The following is a 16,681-nucleotide window of genomic DNA, read 5'->3' on the forward strand; positions in this document are numbered from 1 at the left end:
ATTGTCTATGGTCTATAACTATTTCAAGCATCCTGCTACCTTTATCATAGTGGCAGTAGATCTCGAGTGTATTTTGGAAACTTGTGGGAACTTTTGGTTAATACAATGATGGTGGGGGGTCACTATTGTGTGTCCTCCAACCCATGGGACAGTATACTGTACAACAAAGAATTGTTATTGAGAATTGTTATATTGATTTTTCAATAGTTAGACATTATTACCTACGAATTTCATTTCAGAATAGTAAAAGGAATATTACCAAATATTTATGAAAGTTGTTTATCAAAAATGTTTAACCTGGGGCCGGCCTGGTGGCTCAGGCATTTAGAGCTCCGTGCTCCTAACTCCAAAGGCTGCCGGTTTGATTCCCACATGGGCCAGTGGGCTCTCAACCACAAGGTTGCCGGTTCAATTCCTCGAATCCCGCAAGGGATGGTGGGCTCTGCCCTCTGCAACTAAGATTGAACATGGCACCTTGAGCTGAGCTGCCGCTGAGCTCCCAGATGGCTCAGTTGGTTGGAGCACATCCTCTCAACCACAAGGTTGCAACTAGCAAAGGCAACTGGACCTGGAGCTGAGCTGCACCCTCCACAATTAAGACTGAAAGGACAACAACTTGAAGCTGAACGGCACCCTCCACAACTAAGATTGAAAGAACAACAACTTGACTTGGAAAAAAGTCCTGGAAGTACACACTGTTCCCCAATAAAGTCCTGTTCCCCTTCCCCAATAAAATCTAAAAAAAAAAAAAAAAAGTTTAACCTGAATCTAATCAAACCTTTATGACTAGTTGACAGGAAACAAAATAAAGGAACATGTTAAAAGATAATACAATGACATTGTATGGAATAAATAATCTATTCTCTTTAATAAGTCTCTATTATGAAGAAAAGGGGGGGTATCTACTAAGAATACCTATTAGGCCCCCACAAACTATACTAAGCATAGGGGTTACAAAGATGAGTAAGTCAGTTCCTGTCCTCAAGTAGCTTACTGAGTAATATACTCAATACTTAGATATTAGCAAACTGAACTTTTCAGGGCTTTTATTTCTCTAACGGACACAAAAAATAGCACAAAAGATAAAATGTTAAAACATTATTAGTACCATTTCTCAGCCTCCACAAGATCCTGATTCACAGTATTGGTGCTGTGCTCTCTGCCATCAAATGTTCGAATTTTGGGATATTCTGTTCTTCCTGCACATGCCTCTCGCATTTTAAGATTGAAAGCAGCTTGTGCTACCTTCTTATAATGCTTCCTGCTAAGTAGGACCTGTTGCTTCACTTGGTGTAGAGCATCTAAAAAGAACCTTTCCACTTCTGTTCTCTCGTCCAGTATGTTCTTGGCCAGCTTCTTCACTCGATTCATTTCCCGGTCCTTCATTTGAAGAAGGTGCTGCAGCTTGCAAATTTCAACCTGACCATGGTTATCCACCATTGCCTGTTGCTGCAGTTTTAAAACTTCAGTCTCAAACTCTCTGGTCATACAACTCAGGGCAGTCTCCAAGCTTACCACCTTCTTCTGAAGAGTTTGGATTTGTGATCTCTGCTGGGTAAGTTGCATAATCTTTTCCTTAACCAACAGATCATTGATCTCCTAAAAACAGAAAGATGAGAGAGGTGAGAGATATTTTTTCTTTAATCAATTTCAGAACTTAAAAGCTCCTCACTAATTTCCACTACATGAGATTGACTACATGAGATTTGAGTTTGGTGCCAGGTAGAGATGGTGATATTTTGGTATTCTGTGTATAGAGAGTAAAAAACATCTTACAGTCCTGTCTGGACTTGTGAAGATCACTGAATTTGCTAATTAAGAAACTTCCCTTCATCCGAAATTCTGAAAGTTTAAACATTTTGTATTATCAAAAGGGTAATTCCAAAACCAATGAGACTATACAGTAAAACATTAATTTAACAATTGTATACTGAAAACTCTTGCAGCCTACTACTTGCCTATCCCAACGTCCATTTTTCCTTTTCTCCTTAGTAATAAAACCCCAGTTTTATTCAGGAAGGCAGTAAGCCCAGTTGAAAATTCCCAGTCTCCCTTGTGGCTCAGCATAGCCATGTAAGTTCTGGTCAATGAGATATAAGCAGAAATGTGTGTAAGGACTTCCAGGAAGACCGCTAAAGGGAGGGGCGTACATTTTCCCTTCTAGTCCTTCTTCCTTCCTGCTGTTTGAGTAGTGGTTAGAGCTCCAGCAGCCGCCATGGGCCACGAGGTGACTTGGAGGATGTCAGCCACATGCTGCAGAGCAGAGTTAAGGACCCCGAGTCTTTGCTGACTTGGTGGCACCACCATTCCAGCTCTGGACTGTTTACCTCCAGACGTCCTTTAAGTCAGAGAATAAACTCTTATGTGGTGATGCCATTGTTGTCAGGGGTGTTCCTCACAGCTGAACCTATTCCTAAGTGAGTTAGGGAACAACTCTAAGCTAAGCAAAATGAATATTCTCAGATAGTAAATGATAGGAGTTATATTTATATTTCTGACATATCCTTTATAAAGCCAAGTCTAATGCTTCTTAGTCATTCAGTAACTAATCTTTTCAGATAAGAAAGGTACATCATCCAGACAGAAGAAAAATGGTCCCATTGTCCTTATGTATCTTTATTATACTCAATGCTTAGTATTGATGTAACCCAACCCTTAAAAAAAACAGATAAGAAACAAAGTCTAAATAAGAATGGGAACCTTTTGATGTAAAAGTAAAGTCTGAGTCTGTTGCAACTTCTTGGAGTTTTTCTGCAGAGCATCAGCTTCCTTCATGTGGTACGCAAGAGCTTTCTGGAGATAAACATTCTCTTTAAAAACAGTTCTTCCAGCATTGTTCAACTGCCTGAAATAGACAAACATAAGATCTCAAAAAAGAGGCCTAAGCTTTAGATACTACCAAACTAGAACAATGATTGCTTTATCCCCCAACATTAATGATTATGACAACTCTGCAAGGTAGCTATTATTAACTCCAATTTCCGACAAAGAAATTTAATTTCAAAAAAGTTAAGGAATCTTCCTTCCAGTCAGTTGGTATGTATATTGAGAACCAATCTAACTTCAAAGCCTAGGTTCTTAGCCTCACATGTGCTGCTACAGAAAGGGTGGAGGGAAAAGGGGCAGGGACACAAAGTTCTCTTTCTAGAAACAGTGAGGGAATGTAATCAGAACATCTGAAGAAAGCAAACCAGGACAGAAGTGGGAAGACAAAAGGATAAGAACAAAAGAGACCTGCAAAGAAGTAAGAGGGACTAGTGGAAAGAAAAAAAGGCAGTAGTCTCTTACACAACAGCTTCATGGTGGGCTCTCTCTGCCAGCATTATTATCTTCTTTTCAGCCTCTTTTTCTAGTCGGTGCTAAAAATGAAAATAGGCTGTTTTAATACAGAGTTCTATTTCTAACAACAAAATTTACATATCAAAAAGTTAAGTTTTTATTTTATAATGTCAAATAAAATACTCCTGTCCACATGACCTGACGTGAACTACTCCAAGTACTGACAGAGGAGCAAACGAAGAGGATAGTATGAACAAAGGCACCTTAGGGTACCTCCCAATTTCCCCATTAAAGAAGCAACATGACAGGTAAATAGGAAAAAAAAAATTCCACATCAGTACAAGAAAGCAGAGCTGGGAGAAATTTCTGCTAAACACAGTGAGGAGAGTCGTTATTTACTCATTCAACAAATTCCTAGCAAGCATTAATAGTGTACCAGATTTTTCAGATACTGGAGATTCTGTGGTCAACAAAACAGATCAGGTTCCTGTTCTCATAGAGATTACATTTTAGGATGAGATCCAAACAATAATAATTAAAATGTACTTCACATGTACCAGAGTGAGAGCTCCAGTCTCCTCCCCCCCATGTAATGGGGTACATGTGGCACACCAATCTGAGGAGGGGGGGTGTCCTAAAGCCTTGTTAAGGTGACAATCTCTCTTGAGGATTTTAAAAATCTCTTAACTGGCAGGGGGAAAAAAACACTAGACATTGAGATATCTAGAATAGGTTTCATTTTCCCCTCTTTTTTATTCTACTGTGATTTGATAAGAATCTTCTAATAAGATACCAAGTGGAACGTTGATATGTCTCAGAAGGCATGTAAATACATTTATGTTGTTCTAGTAAACAAAAGATTTCTCAATCAACCTTAATATGCCATACCTTTTCTTCAAAAAATCTGCCTTCCAATCTCCTAAGAGTCTCCTGATGTTTCCGCTCCGTGTTCCTTAAATTCTCCTTCAGCTGAAATGAAAATAACAAAAAACCAAAAACTGGTCAATAGAAAATGGGGTTGACTGGGGCATATTCCAAGAAAATTCTCAATAAAGAAACACTTTTTGTTATACATTACCTCTTAATCCTCAACACACAGAAAAACTGTCCCTGCCTGTGAGTACCGAATTTCCCCCAAACTTCTATAGGTTTACAAGATCAGTACTGAGTCTCTAAGAAGCCTTTCATGAATAACAGTTCTCAGAACCTTCAGACAAGGTGTTCTCAGAATCATATTTTCTAAATATCCTCGCCTTAAACATGTGGACTCATAGAATCGTATTTTAGAATTGGAAGAAACCTTAGCGATCAGACTATAAAATCTCCCACTTAATGTAGAAATCACTTCTCTATGAGAAAAACATCCAGACAGAAGTATCACTAATTCAAATCTCACTAACCTGCCCTTTAATAGTTCCCATTTTTAGAAAATTCTTCTTAGTATTAATCTAAAAAAAAAAATCTCCCTATGATTCCCACGGATGGATCCTTCTGTCCTCTAAAACTACATATAATAAAAAGGATATAAAATTCTAGGCAAAGAAAGTTGAGCTAATTTAAAGCTATGATCCTGTAGTCTATATTTACTAGGAAGAATCAGTCAGATTGAAATAGGCATACTCAATCTAATATTCATGCCATCAAAAAGGCAGTGAGAAGTGCTTTCCGTTAGACAGACCAGAGTTCAAGTTCTACCTCACTCATTGACCACCTGTTTGACTCTGGGCAAGTTACTCAACTTCTTAAAACCTCAGATCTCCAGGAAGAAAAAGAGGATAATAATAGTAGCTATCTCATAGAGGTATGGCAAGGAATAAATAATAAATAACACATCTACTTAGAATGTTAACCATTTAATATAATGATGAGTTATTAGTATGTCTAGTATTGTCTCCCCTTACACTTAAATTTCCTTTATTGTCATCTCTGTCCTAACTGTATTAAATCTCATTTTATGTGATCACTTTAAGGTGTTTTTCATTTGCCCTGTCATACATATGTGTGTATATATATATATACTTTTTTTTTCTTTTAATGGCTTCTTACATTATCAAAGACTTTATTAATGTCAATATTCAAGTTTACGGAAATGTCTACCATCCTAGTGTATAAGGGGACATACCTTTCATATGCCATTGGACTCCTTCAAAAATCTATAAATTAATAAACCAATCTTTTAAAAGATAATTAGGTAATGCATATCAAAAAGCTTAAATGTTCTTTAACTCATAAATTCTGCTTCTAAGAAGTCATCCTAAAAATTAATTAGATACATAAAAGTATTTTGCTTCTTAGAAGTTCATCATAGTTTATGATAGTGAAAAATTAGAAAAAAGGCCAATTAATAAATCATGATACACCTACCCAAAGGAATTTCATGTATTTAGTCAAAAGATTTTATAGAAAAATATGTAATGGCATTAAAAAATGTTCACAATATGTAAAGTGAAAAAAATCAGGTTAACAAACAATTTGTACATCATGACCTCATTTTTGTAAAAACAGCATATAGGTATTGAAAAATGTGCTTCTACATAGCAGAGGAAGAAAAGAGGAAACATAATACACCAAAATATTAACAACAGTTATCTCTAGGTAATGTAATTGGGGGGTTGTAGTGCTTTTATTCTTTTTTTATCAGCTAAATTTGCTGGAATGGGTATTATCACATTGTCAAAAAAACAAAGACTAAAACAATTTATTAAAAGATAATAACAGCAACCTACAAATGTATGCTTCTTCTGTTAATCAGGTACATAGAAATAATTTTTTTCTTTAAAATTTATGCTTTGACTACCTTTTGATAATCTAAATTGGTCTCTTTTTAATTTGTATAATGAAGTCTATATACACAGTATAATTTTCTTCATTTATGTATATCCCTCAATTTTAAGTTCACAGACCCCTACACCTGCCTTAATTCTTCCATATGTATTTGGGATTCCACAGAACTACCTTATTTTTCTCCATAAGCCAGTATCTTTTTTGGCCTTTGAATTTTAAGTCTTCCTGACCCAACAGCCCTGTTTTGAAATCTATTTCTCCCCTAGGTGGCAACATTGTTCTTTAAAAAAAAAACAAACAAAAAAATACACCACAGCCCACTAAAATATGCACAACTAGCTCCTAACTCACTTTGATTCAGAATATCTACCCACACTTAGGATGACTATTTTGAGAGTTCCTGAAAAGTTAAGGAATTTCACTTGATTCAATCTGTTTTATTTTCATATAAAATGAAACTTGATTTTCCTTCTGAATTTTTTTCTTCCAGCTTTATTGAGGTATAATTGATGAAACTGTAAGGTACATCACATCACGTCACATCAGGTGCACATTGTAATGATTTGGTAGACGTATACATTGTAAAGGATTCCTCCCATCTAGTTAGAAAACCTGATATCCCTCAATTACATTCTAAATGAAAAGACCCATTCAGTATTTAACAAATACTCATTGAGCATTACTGTGTATCTTGCATTTGGATGAATACAAAGGACAACACTGTTTGTAATTCAAAAAATTTACAAGTTAGTATGGGAGATAAGACAAATGATAAATAATATCAAGATAAATGGGCCAGGTGGCATAAGAGACACAAAATGCTATGGGAATACACAGAAAAGAAAATTATTCCTTTATTTTCTGCTCTTTTTATTTATCCCCCACCCCCAGCTTTATTGAGAGATAACTGACATGTAACACAGTGTAAGTTTAAAGTACTGATTTGATACACTTATGTGTTGCAAAATGATTACTACCATAGCATTAGGTAACACCTCCATCATATCATTTAATTACCATTTCTTTTCTTGTGGTGCGAATACGTAAGATCTATTCTCTTTGCAACTTCCAAGTATATAATACAGTGTTATTAGCTATAGTCACCATGCTGTACATTAGATTCCCCAGAAGTTGTTAATCTTATAACTGGAAGTTCGCACCCTTTGACCAACGTCTCCCCATTCCCCCAACCCCAGCCCAGGAAGCCACCACTCTACTTTGTTTCTCTGAGTTTGGCTTTTCTTAGATTCCACATATAAGTGAGATCATACAGTATTTGTTTTCTCTGTCTGACTTATTTCACTTAGCATAATGCCCTCAAGTTTCATCCCAGTTGTTGCAAATAGCAGGAAGAAAATTAGTACTTTTAAAAGGGACTCTGCGGGAAGGTCTCATGGAAAACGTGCATTTGAGCTGAGCCTTTGAAGAATAGATAAAATTTTAATCTACAGAGATCTATCAGGAATATAGTTCAAGTAGAGGAAACAGTGTGAACAAAGTAACAAAGGCAGAAAAAAGACTTGAGAGATGAGTGAATGTCCAGATTGGGTGGATGAAAGGGGGTGAGCATGGGGAGGTGTAATAAAAGGAGGTAATAACGGTCCAGTGTCGGTGCAGGGTCTTGACACTCACGCTAAGGTGTCTGGACAACACGCTGTTTACAGTAGAGAAATACTAAAGAAGATTCTTGAGGGAGGTGATCAGAACATGATCAGAACTGTGATATTTTAAGATCACTCCTGTAGCTGTGTGGATTTTGGACTGTGGTGGTGTGGTGATTTTAAAATATGTCTACAACTTCTTTGACAGTCCTCCCTTCAAATGATGGAACCTAATTCCCACCTTTAGAATGTGGGCCAGATTTAGGATTTCCTTCTAACTAATAGAGTATAACAGAAGTCATGCTATGTGATTCCCAGCTCTGTTGAGAAAAGGATAGCTTCTGTCTGGCTTTCTCTTGGATTACTCACTCTGGGTGAAGTCATCCATCAAGTTGCGAGGACACCCAGGTAGTTGATGGGAAGAAGTTGAGGCCTTCAGCAGTGATTCCCAGCACTGATGTGACAGCCATGTGAGTTGGCACCTTAGAAGGAGACCCACAGGGTCCAGTCAAGCCCTCCAGTGACTGCAGCTGGCTGATACCTGGATGGCACCTCATGTGAGACCCTGAGCCAGGACTGCCCAGCTAAACCACTCCTGAATTCCTGACCCATAGAAATTGTGCTTTTAACAAATGTTTATTATTGTTTAAGCCACTAAAACAGTAATTTGGGGTGATTTATTCTACAGTAATAGGTAACTAATACAGATAAAGAAATAGAGGGAGCAAGACTAGAGATGCTGGACAGGAATTCAGGACACTGGGATTCTGCTACCAGCTCTACAACTTAACACGAAAGTCATTTAACATCTCTGTGTCTCAGTTTTCCTTATCTGTACAATGGCTTAAAATGGACTCTAAAGTTTCTTCCAGCTCTAAGATTCTATGAATTCTATGAAATGTTTTAGTTTTAAATGGTTCCTCATACCATTCACTTAGCAAATGTTATTATTAAGTACTAGTCTAGGAAGTTGTGAGCAATGACAAGTACATACACAAGTAGATGATATGGCTCTTACTCCCCTTTTTTAGTTTATAAAGATTAAAGAACACAAACATAAAATAACTAGAGAAGACAGTTATATAGCTCCTATTTTAAGGACTTTAAAGGGCTTGAAATCCATAGAAGAGAGTTCCCCATGAAATACTGCAAAGGAGTTTGTATAATGGTGAGCTACAGAAATTAAGAAGAATTTTAAAGCAACAGTTATGACGACAGTTATAAAGCAACAAGTAATCATGTTCACAAACAACGTTAGCCTCATGGGAAGGTTTTGGGATAACAACACAATTATGACAAGGAGTTAAAACACATTCCTGTCAATCGAAGAAAGTGTCTTCCCACTCCGTAACTTGCCCGAAATGTGCTGATTCTTTCCTTTAATTCAAGCTTCAAAGAGTCCTCTATTAAGATTTTTAAAGCTATATAATTATAACAATAATCAAAACATCAATAATTCCTATGCTACTACTCTTACTAAGAATTGATGTGAGCCAATGTGCTAAGTACTTTACACATATTCGTTATTTAATCCACACAACATCTCTAAGAGGAGACAGGTGATTTGACACCCACATCTTACAAATGAAGAATCTGAGACTCAGAGAAGTTAACAGACTATCCAAGGTCACATAGTAGCCATCAGCTGCAGAGCCAGGATATGAAGTCCAGGATCTCAACCACAACATTATCTTATCTACCTCATCCATTTCTTATATACCCTTTCAACTTGGCAGTTAGCTAAAACAGGAAGCAGGAATTTCTGTTTCCCGTCAAAGCTTCTTCTCGCTAAGTAGGACTCTGGGTAGCCAGAGGAGAGCCTGAGAGACACTGCATGCTTGGAAAACACACCATGATTGAGAGTGAGAGGCACTAAAAGAGATCGAGGAAGAGCCTTAAATATTACTAACTATAATAATCATAATTTTAGCAGGAATAATAACAGCAGCAGAATAAGCAACAGCAGGTAATATTTATCACACAGTGTTAAGCATATAAAACAGATTATTTCATTAATTCTTCACAATGACCCTTTGAAGTTGATACTATTTCTCTCATCTCCATGTTACAGATGAGGAAATTTAACAAGATACCCAAATAGTGAAGACGATATTTATACTCTGGCAGTCTGACTTCAGAGCACCAACTTTTAACCCCTACACTAAGTGCTACATGGTTACCTTTGATGGCAATACTACTTGTATTATTACAACTACTACTAATATTTGTAGAGTATTCACGAATATTCAGTGGTGTGGTAGAGCCAGCTCATAGCAGGTTGTTAAAGCATTGGTAACTTCAAATTAGCCATAATAAAAGTATTTACTCCCAAGGAAATTAGCAAATGCTACGAATCAGGACCTTTTTTTTTTTTTCAGAGAGCTACATACCACTGTTAATATAATTCTCACTACATATGTGACACACTATTTTAAGCATTTTACACATATGAACTCATTTAATCCTTACAACAACCTTTTGAGACAATAACTCTTATTATTCCCATTTTACAGATGAGGAAACCAAGGTAAGTAACTTGCCCAAAGTCACAAAGCTAATTTCAGGTATTTGTGCCTGGCACTCATCTGGGACATTTGTTGCATTATCACTAATGCAATAAAACTAACTTCTGAACTGAGGGAATGAAAAATAAGAGAAAGAGGATAGCAAGGTCAAGGAAACTTTCTGGAAGTATTGTTTTCCTCATTCTACCCACTTCTACCTAGAGAGCCCTCTAAAATTGACTAAAATTATAATTCATCAGTCTAAACATATTTTCCTTTAGGACTTTGCTGCTTTGCCCCTAATGTTTTCAAAGCGTAGTTTGTTTCTTATTGAAGCCATTGCAAAGGTTTAACTGTTGATAAATGCAGGAAGGTGTTGGCTAAGATTTGGTGTAGTTACCAAGAAATCAATGCTTAGAAAAAGAAAAGTCTAACCGTCAAGACTTTTTGCATCCAGTCCTAAACTGATATGTCTTATCCTTTTACTCTCTAAAACTCTGAAATGTCAAAGGGATCCCTTTACCATCTAACAGGAGTAAATGTCTATGAAGTCTTTTGCAAACATCGTAGTTAACTTCAACCTTCTTTTTTAAAAAAAAAAGAAACTTACATCATCTAATTCTTGCTCCACTTGGATTTTTCTCTTTTGGAATTGTTTCATTGTTTTCAGCTCTGTCTGAATCATGCCAATTTCTTTGGCTTTCTTAAGGAACTGTCCCTCCAGCTCATTTATTTGCACAGCATACTTTTGTTCCTTTATGTAAAAAACAGGTAAATGAGTTAGGAAAAAAAACATAAGTTACACAGAATCAAGTTCCACTTAAGCCTTAAGCCATTTGTCTATTTTCTTTGAAGAAATGTCCTCTTTTCATTTTTGCATAAAGTTTTAATTTTTGTTAAAAGATACCAAGTGCCTTGAATAAGAAAAATTCTAGAACGAGCTGATATTGTATAGAAAATGCAGATATTTATTTAAAAGAAGTATGGGAAGATTAAACAAATTTTTAATCTGTAAGAAAGGTAAATAACATTCCTGACCCTAAATTAAAATTAGTAAATTAAGAGACAAAGAAAGGGCCACTATTTCTAATAAATAAATGAAGAAGAAGAAGATAGGAGAAAGAGGAAGGAAAGGGGAAGAGAGAAAAGGAGGAGAAAGAAGAGGGAGGAGGAAAAAAGGAAACAGAAGGAGAGAGAAATGAGAAAAATAGGAGGGAGGAAGAAGGAAAAAAGGGCCAATAACACAGTAAGCACCAGTAATACCAGTGAAAAAATAAATAAGAGATATAAAATAAATGCAGATGACACTCAAACATATGAAAAAATGTGTGACTCACCTCATAAGAGAAATGAAAATGAAAATACACTGAGATACCATTTCTCACCTATCATGTTAACAAAAATCCATTTTGACGATATACTCTGGTATGTTGTGAACACATGGACAGAAGTTAGATTTTTCAGAATACACCATGTTTGATAGATTTTACTTTGGAACCACATAAATATGTTACATAATAATAATTATATAATTACATAATTTTATATACACAAAGTTTTCAAAAGCAATTCCTAAAAATCAAAAGCAAAATGTGTTGTCGAGTTGGTGGCATAACCTCGCGGGAAGGAATTATTTCAAATGACTTTTAAACCTTGTAATTTGATAGTAGATCCTTATTGGTGTATATCCTAAGGGGAATAGTACCCCACAAAATCTTAAACTGTTTCCACTAGTAGTATTGGTTCTGGTATGCTGTGACTGTTGAGGTGTTGAAGTTTAAAGCAACTACACAATTATACTCGTATCATTAAGAACCAGGATTTTTGGTGAGGGAAAAGGGAGACACAGATAAAGTTAAGTAAAAATGCTGTATTCCTGCGTCTGAATTCAAAGTGTTAGTATGGACTAGTAATATATTTCACAATATATTTTCATCTTTAAAAAAATACATTTTCCTAACTTGATCCACTGAAAAGCTCTAAAATGAATGTCAAACTCAGGATCAGTAAGCACCACTAATACCAGATGGTTTTCTACAATAACATAATTTTGAGCTTCTGTACAAGTGTGAGCTTTAAGATTGCTGAGCTTCTCACAGGACCGATTCATTTACTCTCATTGTCTTAAATACGAGTTTGCCAGAAACCTGACCACCTAGGAAGTGAAACATAGATACTCACCAATTTTTCCTTCTCCTCTTGGGCTTTTTCCTTTGTTTCATTCAATTGCTGTTTCAGTTTTTCAATCTGTAGATGAAAATCAGGAAGGTAAAGAAATTGCTCTGTGCCCTGCCTTTATTAAGTAGCCTTGTTTTTACATGATATTAAAACTGGCAGGTTGGAGAGGTTGAGTATGGTGGGAAGAGAAGAGAGGACATACTCCATAACCTTAATCTGCTATTGCCAGTTTCCAAAACCTGGCTATCATCAGAATTACCAGAGTAACTTTTTCTTTTTAATGGTGGTAAAGAACAGAACATTAAATTGACCGCCTTAACCATTTTTAAATGTACAGCTCAGTAGTGTTAAGTATATTCACATTGTTGTACAACAGGTCTCTATAACTTTTTCATCTGACAAAACTGAAACTCTATACTCACGAAACACTAATTCCTTCTCTGACTTCCCAACAGCCCTTGGCAACTACCTTTCTACTTTCTATTTATGGATTTTGACTTTAGATACTTGATGAGTGGAATCATTAAAATTTGTCCTTTCGAGACTGGCTTATTTCACTTGGCTTAATGTCCTTGAGGTTCATCATGTGGTAGCATGTGTCAAGATTTCCTTCTTTGTTAAGGCTGCATGATTTTCTTTTTCCATCTCATCAGTAGACATTTGGGCTGCTTCCACCTCTTGGCTATGTGAATAATGTTTCAAGGAACATGGATGTGTAAATATCTCTCCAAGATCCTGCTTTAAATTCTTTGGGGAATATACCCAAAAGTGGGATTGTTGTATCATACGGCAATTCTAATTTTTTGAGGAACCTCCATCATGTTTTCTATAATGGCTGCACCACTTTACATTCCTACCAATAGTACACAAGGGTTCTAACTTTTCTGCATCTCCCCAACACTTGTTATTTTCAGTTTTCCTGATAGTAGCCATGGGTATGAAGTGGTATCTCACTGTAGTTTTGATCTGCATTTCTCTTATCTAGGTAACCTTTTAAAAGAAAAGTTTCAAGAAGAGTACAAATAGTTCTCATACATTCTTCACTCAATTTTGCCACATTTGCTTTTCTCTCTATGTATCTATAATCTATCTAAATACCTAATTATTAGGTACATACAGATGATATATACTTTTTTTACACTGTTTTTTCTGGACCATGTGAGAATAACTTTGAGACGTCATGATTATTTATCCCTAAATATCTATGTATTTCCTAAGAAAAAGGACATTTCCCCCTCCTCTTCGTCCGCCTCTCCCCCCTTCAAGCCGTTGTTTCTCAGTCTAATTGTGTAGGCCAAGTCTTCCTGGCCCATGCTCATATTATGAGCCTTGCGCTCCCCCCCGGGCTGAGGCAGTTGGTTGCTGGTCAGCCACTCACAGTAGCTCTTGGGGCTGGCAGCCAGCGGCAGCACACGGCAGCCTGCAGCAGCCCACACCAATCTCCGGCTCCTCACGGCAGCCCAGCTCCAGGGAGAGCCATTGTTCACAATCTTAGCTGTCGAGGGTGCAGCTCACTGGCTCATGTGGGAATCGAACTGGCGACCTCGGCATTAGGAACACGGCGCTCCAACCACCTGAGTCACAGGGCCGGCCCAGGACATTCTTTTTTAGAAGCACAGTACAATTATCAAAATCAGAAAATTTAACATTGATATAATCTATAGTCCATACTCAAACTTTACCCTACTGGTCCCAATAATGCCCTTTATTGCAACTTTTCTTTTTCTGGTCCAGGATATAATCCCCGATCATGTATTACATTTACTTGTCATGTATCCCAGTCTTCTTTAATTTGGAACAGTTTGTCTTTTATAATACCAACATTTTTGAACACTGGCCAAGGTTAGGACTGTCTGATGTTTCTTCATGAATAGATTCAGGTTATGCCTTGTCGGCAGGCACGCACTGCCAAAGCGATGGTGTGTCCTTTCCGGTGATTCACATCATGAGGTGACTGATGTCAATTTTAATCAGTGGGTTAGATTGTGTTTGCCAGTTTTTTCAACTTAAAAGTTACTATTTTTCCTTTTGTAACTATTAAGTAATTTGTGGGAAGATATTTTGAAACTATGCATATATACTTCCACTCATCAAACTAACACCCACGAGTTTTAGCATCCACTGATGATTCTTGACTGCGTCAATTATTACTAAAATGCCAAATGGAAAGTTAATAATTTACTGCATTCTACTATAAGGAAATCTTTCCCTTCTCCCTCATTTATTAATTTATGTATTTATTAGCAGTGTGCACTCATGGACTTACTTTATTCAATCGGTTATAATCTAGTACTGTCATTATTTATTTTGATTATCCCAGATTTGGGCAGTGGCAGCCCCTTCCAGCTAGCCCCTGTGTCCTTTAATAGTTTTTACTTACTTTCTGGCACATAAAGATATTCCAGGCTTATCTTTTACTTACTTTCCCTGCCCCAGTTTTGGAATCAATCATTTTTCCCAAGGATGCTATTATAGTTTGTTTTAGTAGGGAATCTGAGTAGCTTTGTAAACTAAAAACTCCTTGACATGGTTATGTAATCAGAGGATACAGAAGTAAAATATTGTTTTAAATAGTATCTTAGACTAGTTTAAGGAAAACCTAAAAATTCGAAAAAATAAATTGAGACAGTCCTAAGTCATGTACGACAGCTGTGTAATATGAGATTTATTTTGTGTTTGATTGAACAAAGCATTAAATACAAAAACCCACTCTTAAGGAAAATCGAATTTTGTTCAAGATACAATCATTTTAAAAACATTTAATTTCTAATATTTCTACAATTACCATGAACTAAGACTATAAACAATTTAAATAAGTTTAAAAAATAAAAGAATGAGTAATAAAACTATAGGAGAGCTGATTAACCAGGATATACTGAATCTACTTTACTTCTTCCCCCCAAAACGGTTTCTTTGGTTTTAATGGGCACCCATGATTTTGAAAAATTACACATTTGCTACAGCCAGATGTGGGCTCTTAATATACGGAGACAGATGAAAATCAAGAAATACAAGTGATACTGATAAATGCAAACCAATATCAATTAGCAAGTACAAGCCACAAGGCTTCTACGTAATGAATTATGAAAATTACTTGTATGGCTGGCCTAAAATTTACTTTAGAATAATACTTTATAGAAGACAATTTTGATAATGCCTATTATTCAAAAAGTAATTTTAAAAACATAAATTGCCTAGGAAAGAAGGTAAAAAAAGTAACATTAATGCACAAAAATTATACTTTAATAAAATACAGAAAAATCCACACAAGTATCCAGTTGTCTGATTTCTCTAATATGCTTTCAGTATCATTTTGAACTTAATTTTTTTAAAACTTTTAATTATTTAAGTGTGTTTTTACAGGACCCATCAGCTTCAAGTAAAGTACTTGTTTCAATCTAGTTGTGGAAGGTGCAGCTCACTGTCCCATGTGGGGATCAAACCAACAACTTTGTTGTTAAGAACACCGCACGCCAACCAACTGAGCTAATCGGCTGCCCCTCATCGTGAACTTAATTTTGATTGCTATTAACTTTTTCAAAGCATCAGTACACTCACAAGCCATTCACTCAAGCATGCAAACATATTTTAACGAATGTCTATTATGTGCCAGTCCCATACTAGGTGCTGGAGATACAGCACTGAACAATAATTTTTAAGACTTCAAAATTATTTACTTCTGAGAGGTTTCATTCTAATCAGGAAAGGGGACAATAAACAAATGCATAAGTAACATGCATACAGCATATGGTGGAAAGTAACAAATATGACAAAGACAATAAAACAAGGGAGCAGTTTTAATTTTAAAGAGGGCAGTAAGGAAGGTCTCACTGAAAAGGTGGCATTTAAAAAAGTATAGAGTGATTCATGAATGTGCATGTTACCTTTATGTAGAAGCCATGCTTTGCATCACTCCAATATTTGTTTATATGTGTACTGAAGCAAACATAAATAAACAATAATAAATGGGAGAAGGAACATACAGAAGATGTTCAAGCGATTAATCAGAAAAATACAAATTAAAACACTGGGATACCAATTTATACCCATAAAATTAAGCAAAAATTATTAAGTATAATATCAAGTATTAACAAAAATGTGGGCAACAGGAACTCACTCTAATACACCACTTATGACAGTATAAATTGCTATAACCTCTGTGTAACTCAATTTAAACTCCTGTGAAGTTGAAATTATGCATGCCCCATAATATAGTAATTTAATGTCTAAGTGCCTACTCTAGAGAACCTCTCACACATGGGCACATGCAGACATACAGAAGAATGTTCACTGAATGTTTGTAATAACACAAAAATGGAATCTAACTGACCCACA

At 36.1% G+C, this 16,681-nt stretch overlaps 1 protein-coding gene across 4 annotated transcripts in view; it reads right to left on the reverse strand.

The window, feature by feature from the left end:
- Window positions 1–16,681, reverse strand: part of BBOF1 (basal body orientation factor 1) — a 32,006-nt gene that overhangs the window by 10,874 nt on the left and 4,451 nt on the right. For all 4 annotated transcript variants that reach the window (XM_019733397.2, XM_074327221.1, XM_074327220.1 and 1 more), the window contains exons 3-8: window positions 12,350–12,415; window positions 10,779–10,922; window positions 4,168–4,248; window positions 3,289–3,359; window positions 2,701–2,845; window positions 1,109–1,599 (exon numbers count right to left, since the gene is read on the reverse strand). In XM_019733397.2, coding sequence (XP_019588956.2) covers window positions 1,109–1,599; window positions 2,701–2,845; window positions 3,289–3,359; window positions 4,168–4,248; window positions 10,779–10,922; window positions 12,350–12,415 — 998 coding nt within the window. The remainder of the gene's footprint in view (window positions 1–1,108; window positions 1,600–2,700; window positions 2,846–3,288; window positions 3,360–4,167; window positions 4,249–10,778; window positions 10,923–12,349; window positions 12,416–16,681) is intronic.

Source organism: Rhinolophus sinicus, linkage group LG03, assembly GCF_036562045.2.
Source record: "Rhinolophus sinicus isolate RSC01 linkage group LG03, ASM3656204v1, whole genome shotgun sequence".
Taxonomy (NCBI): Eukaryota; Metazoa; Chordata; class Mammalia; order Chiroptera; family Rhinolophidae; genus Rhinolophus; species Rhinolophus sinicus.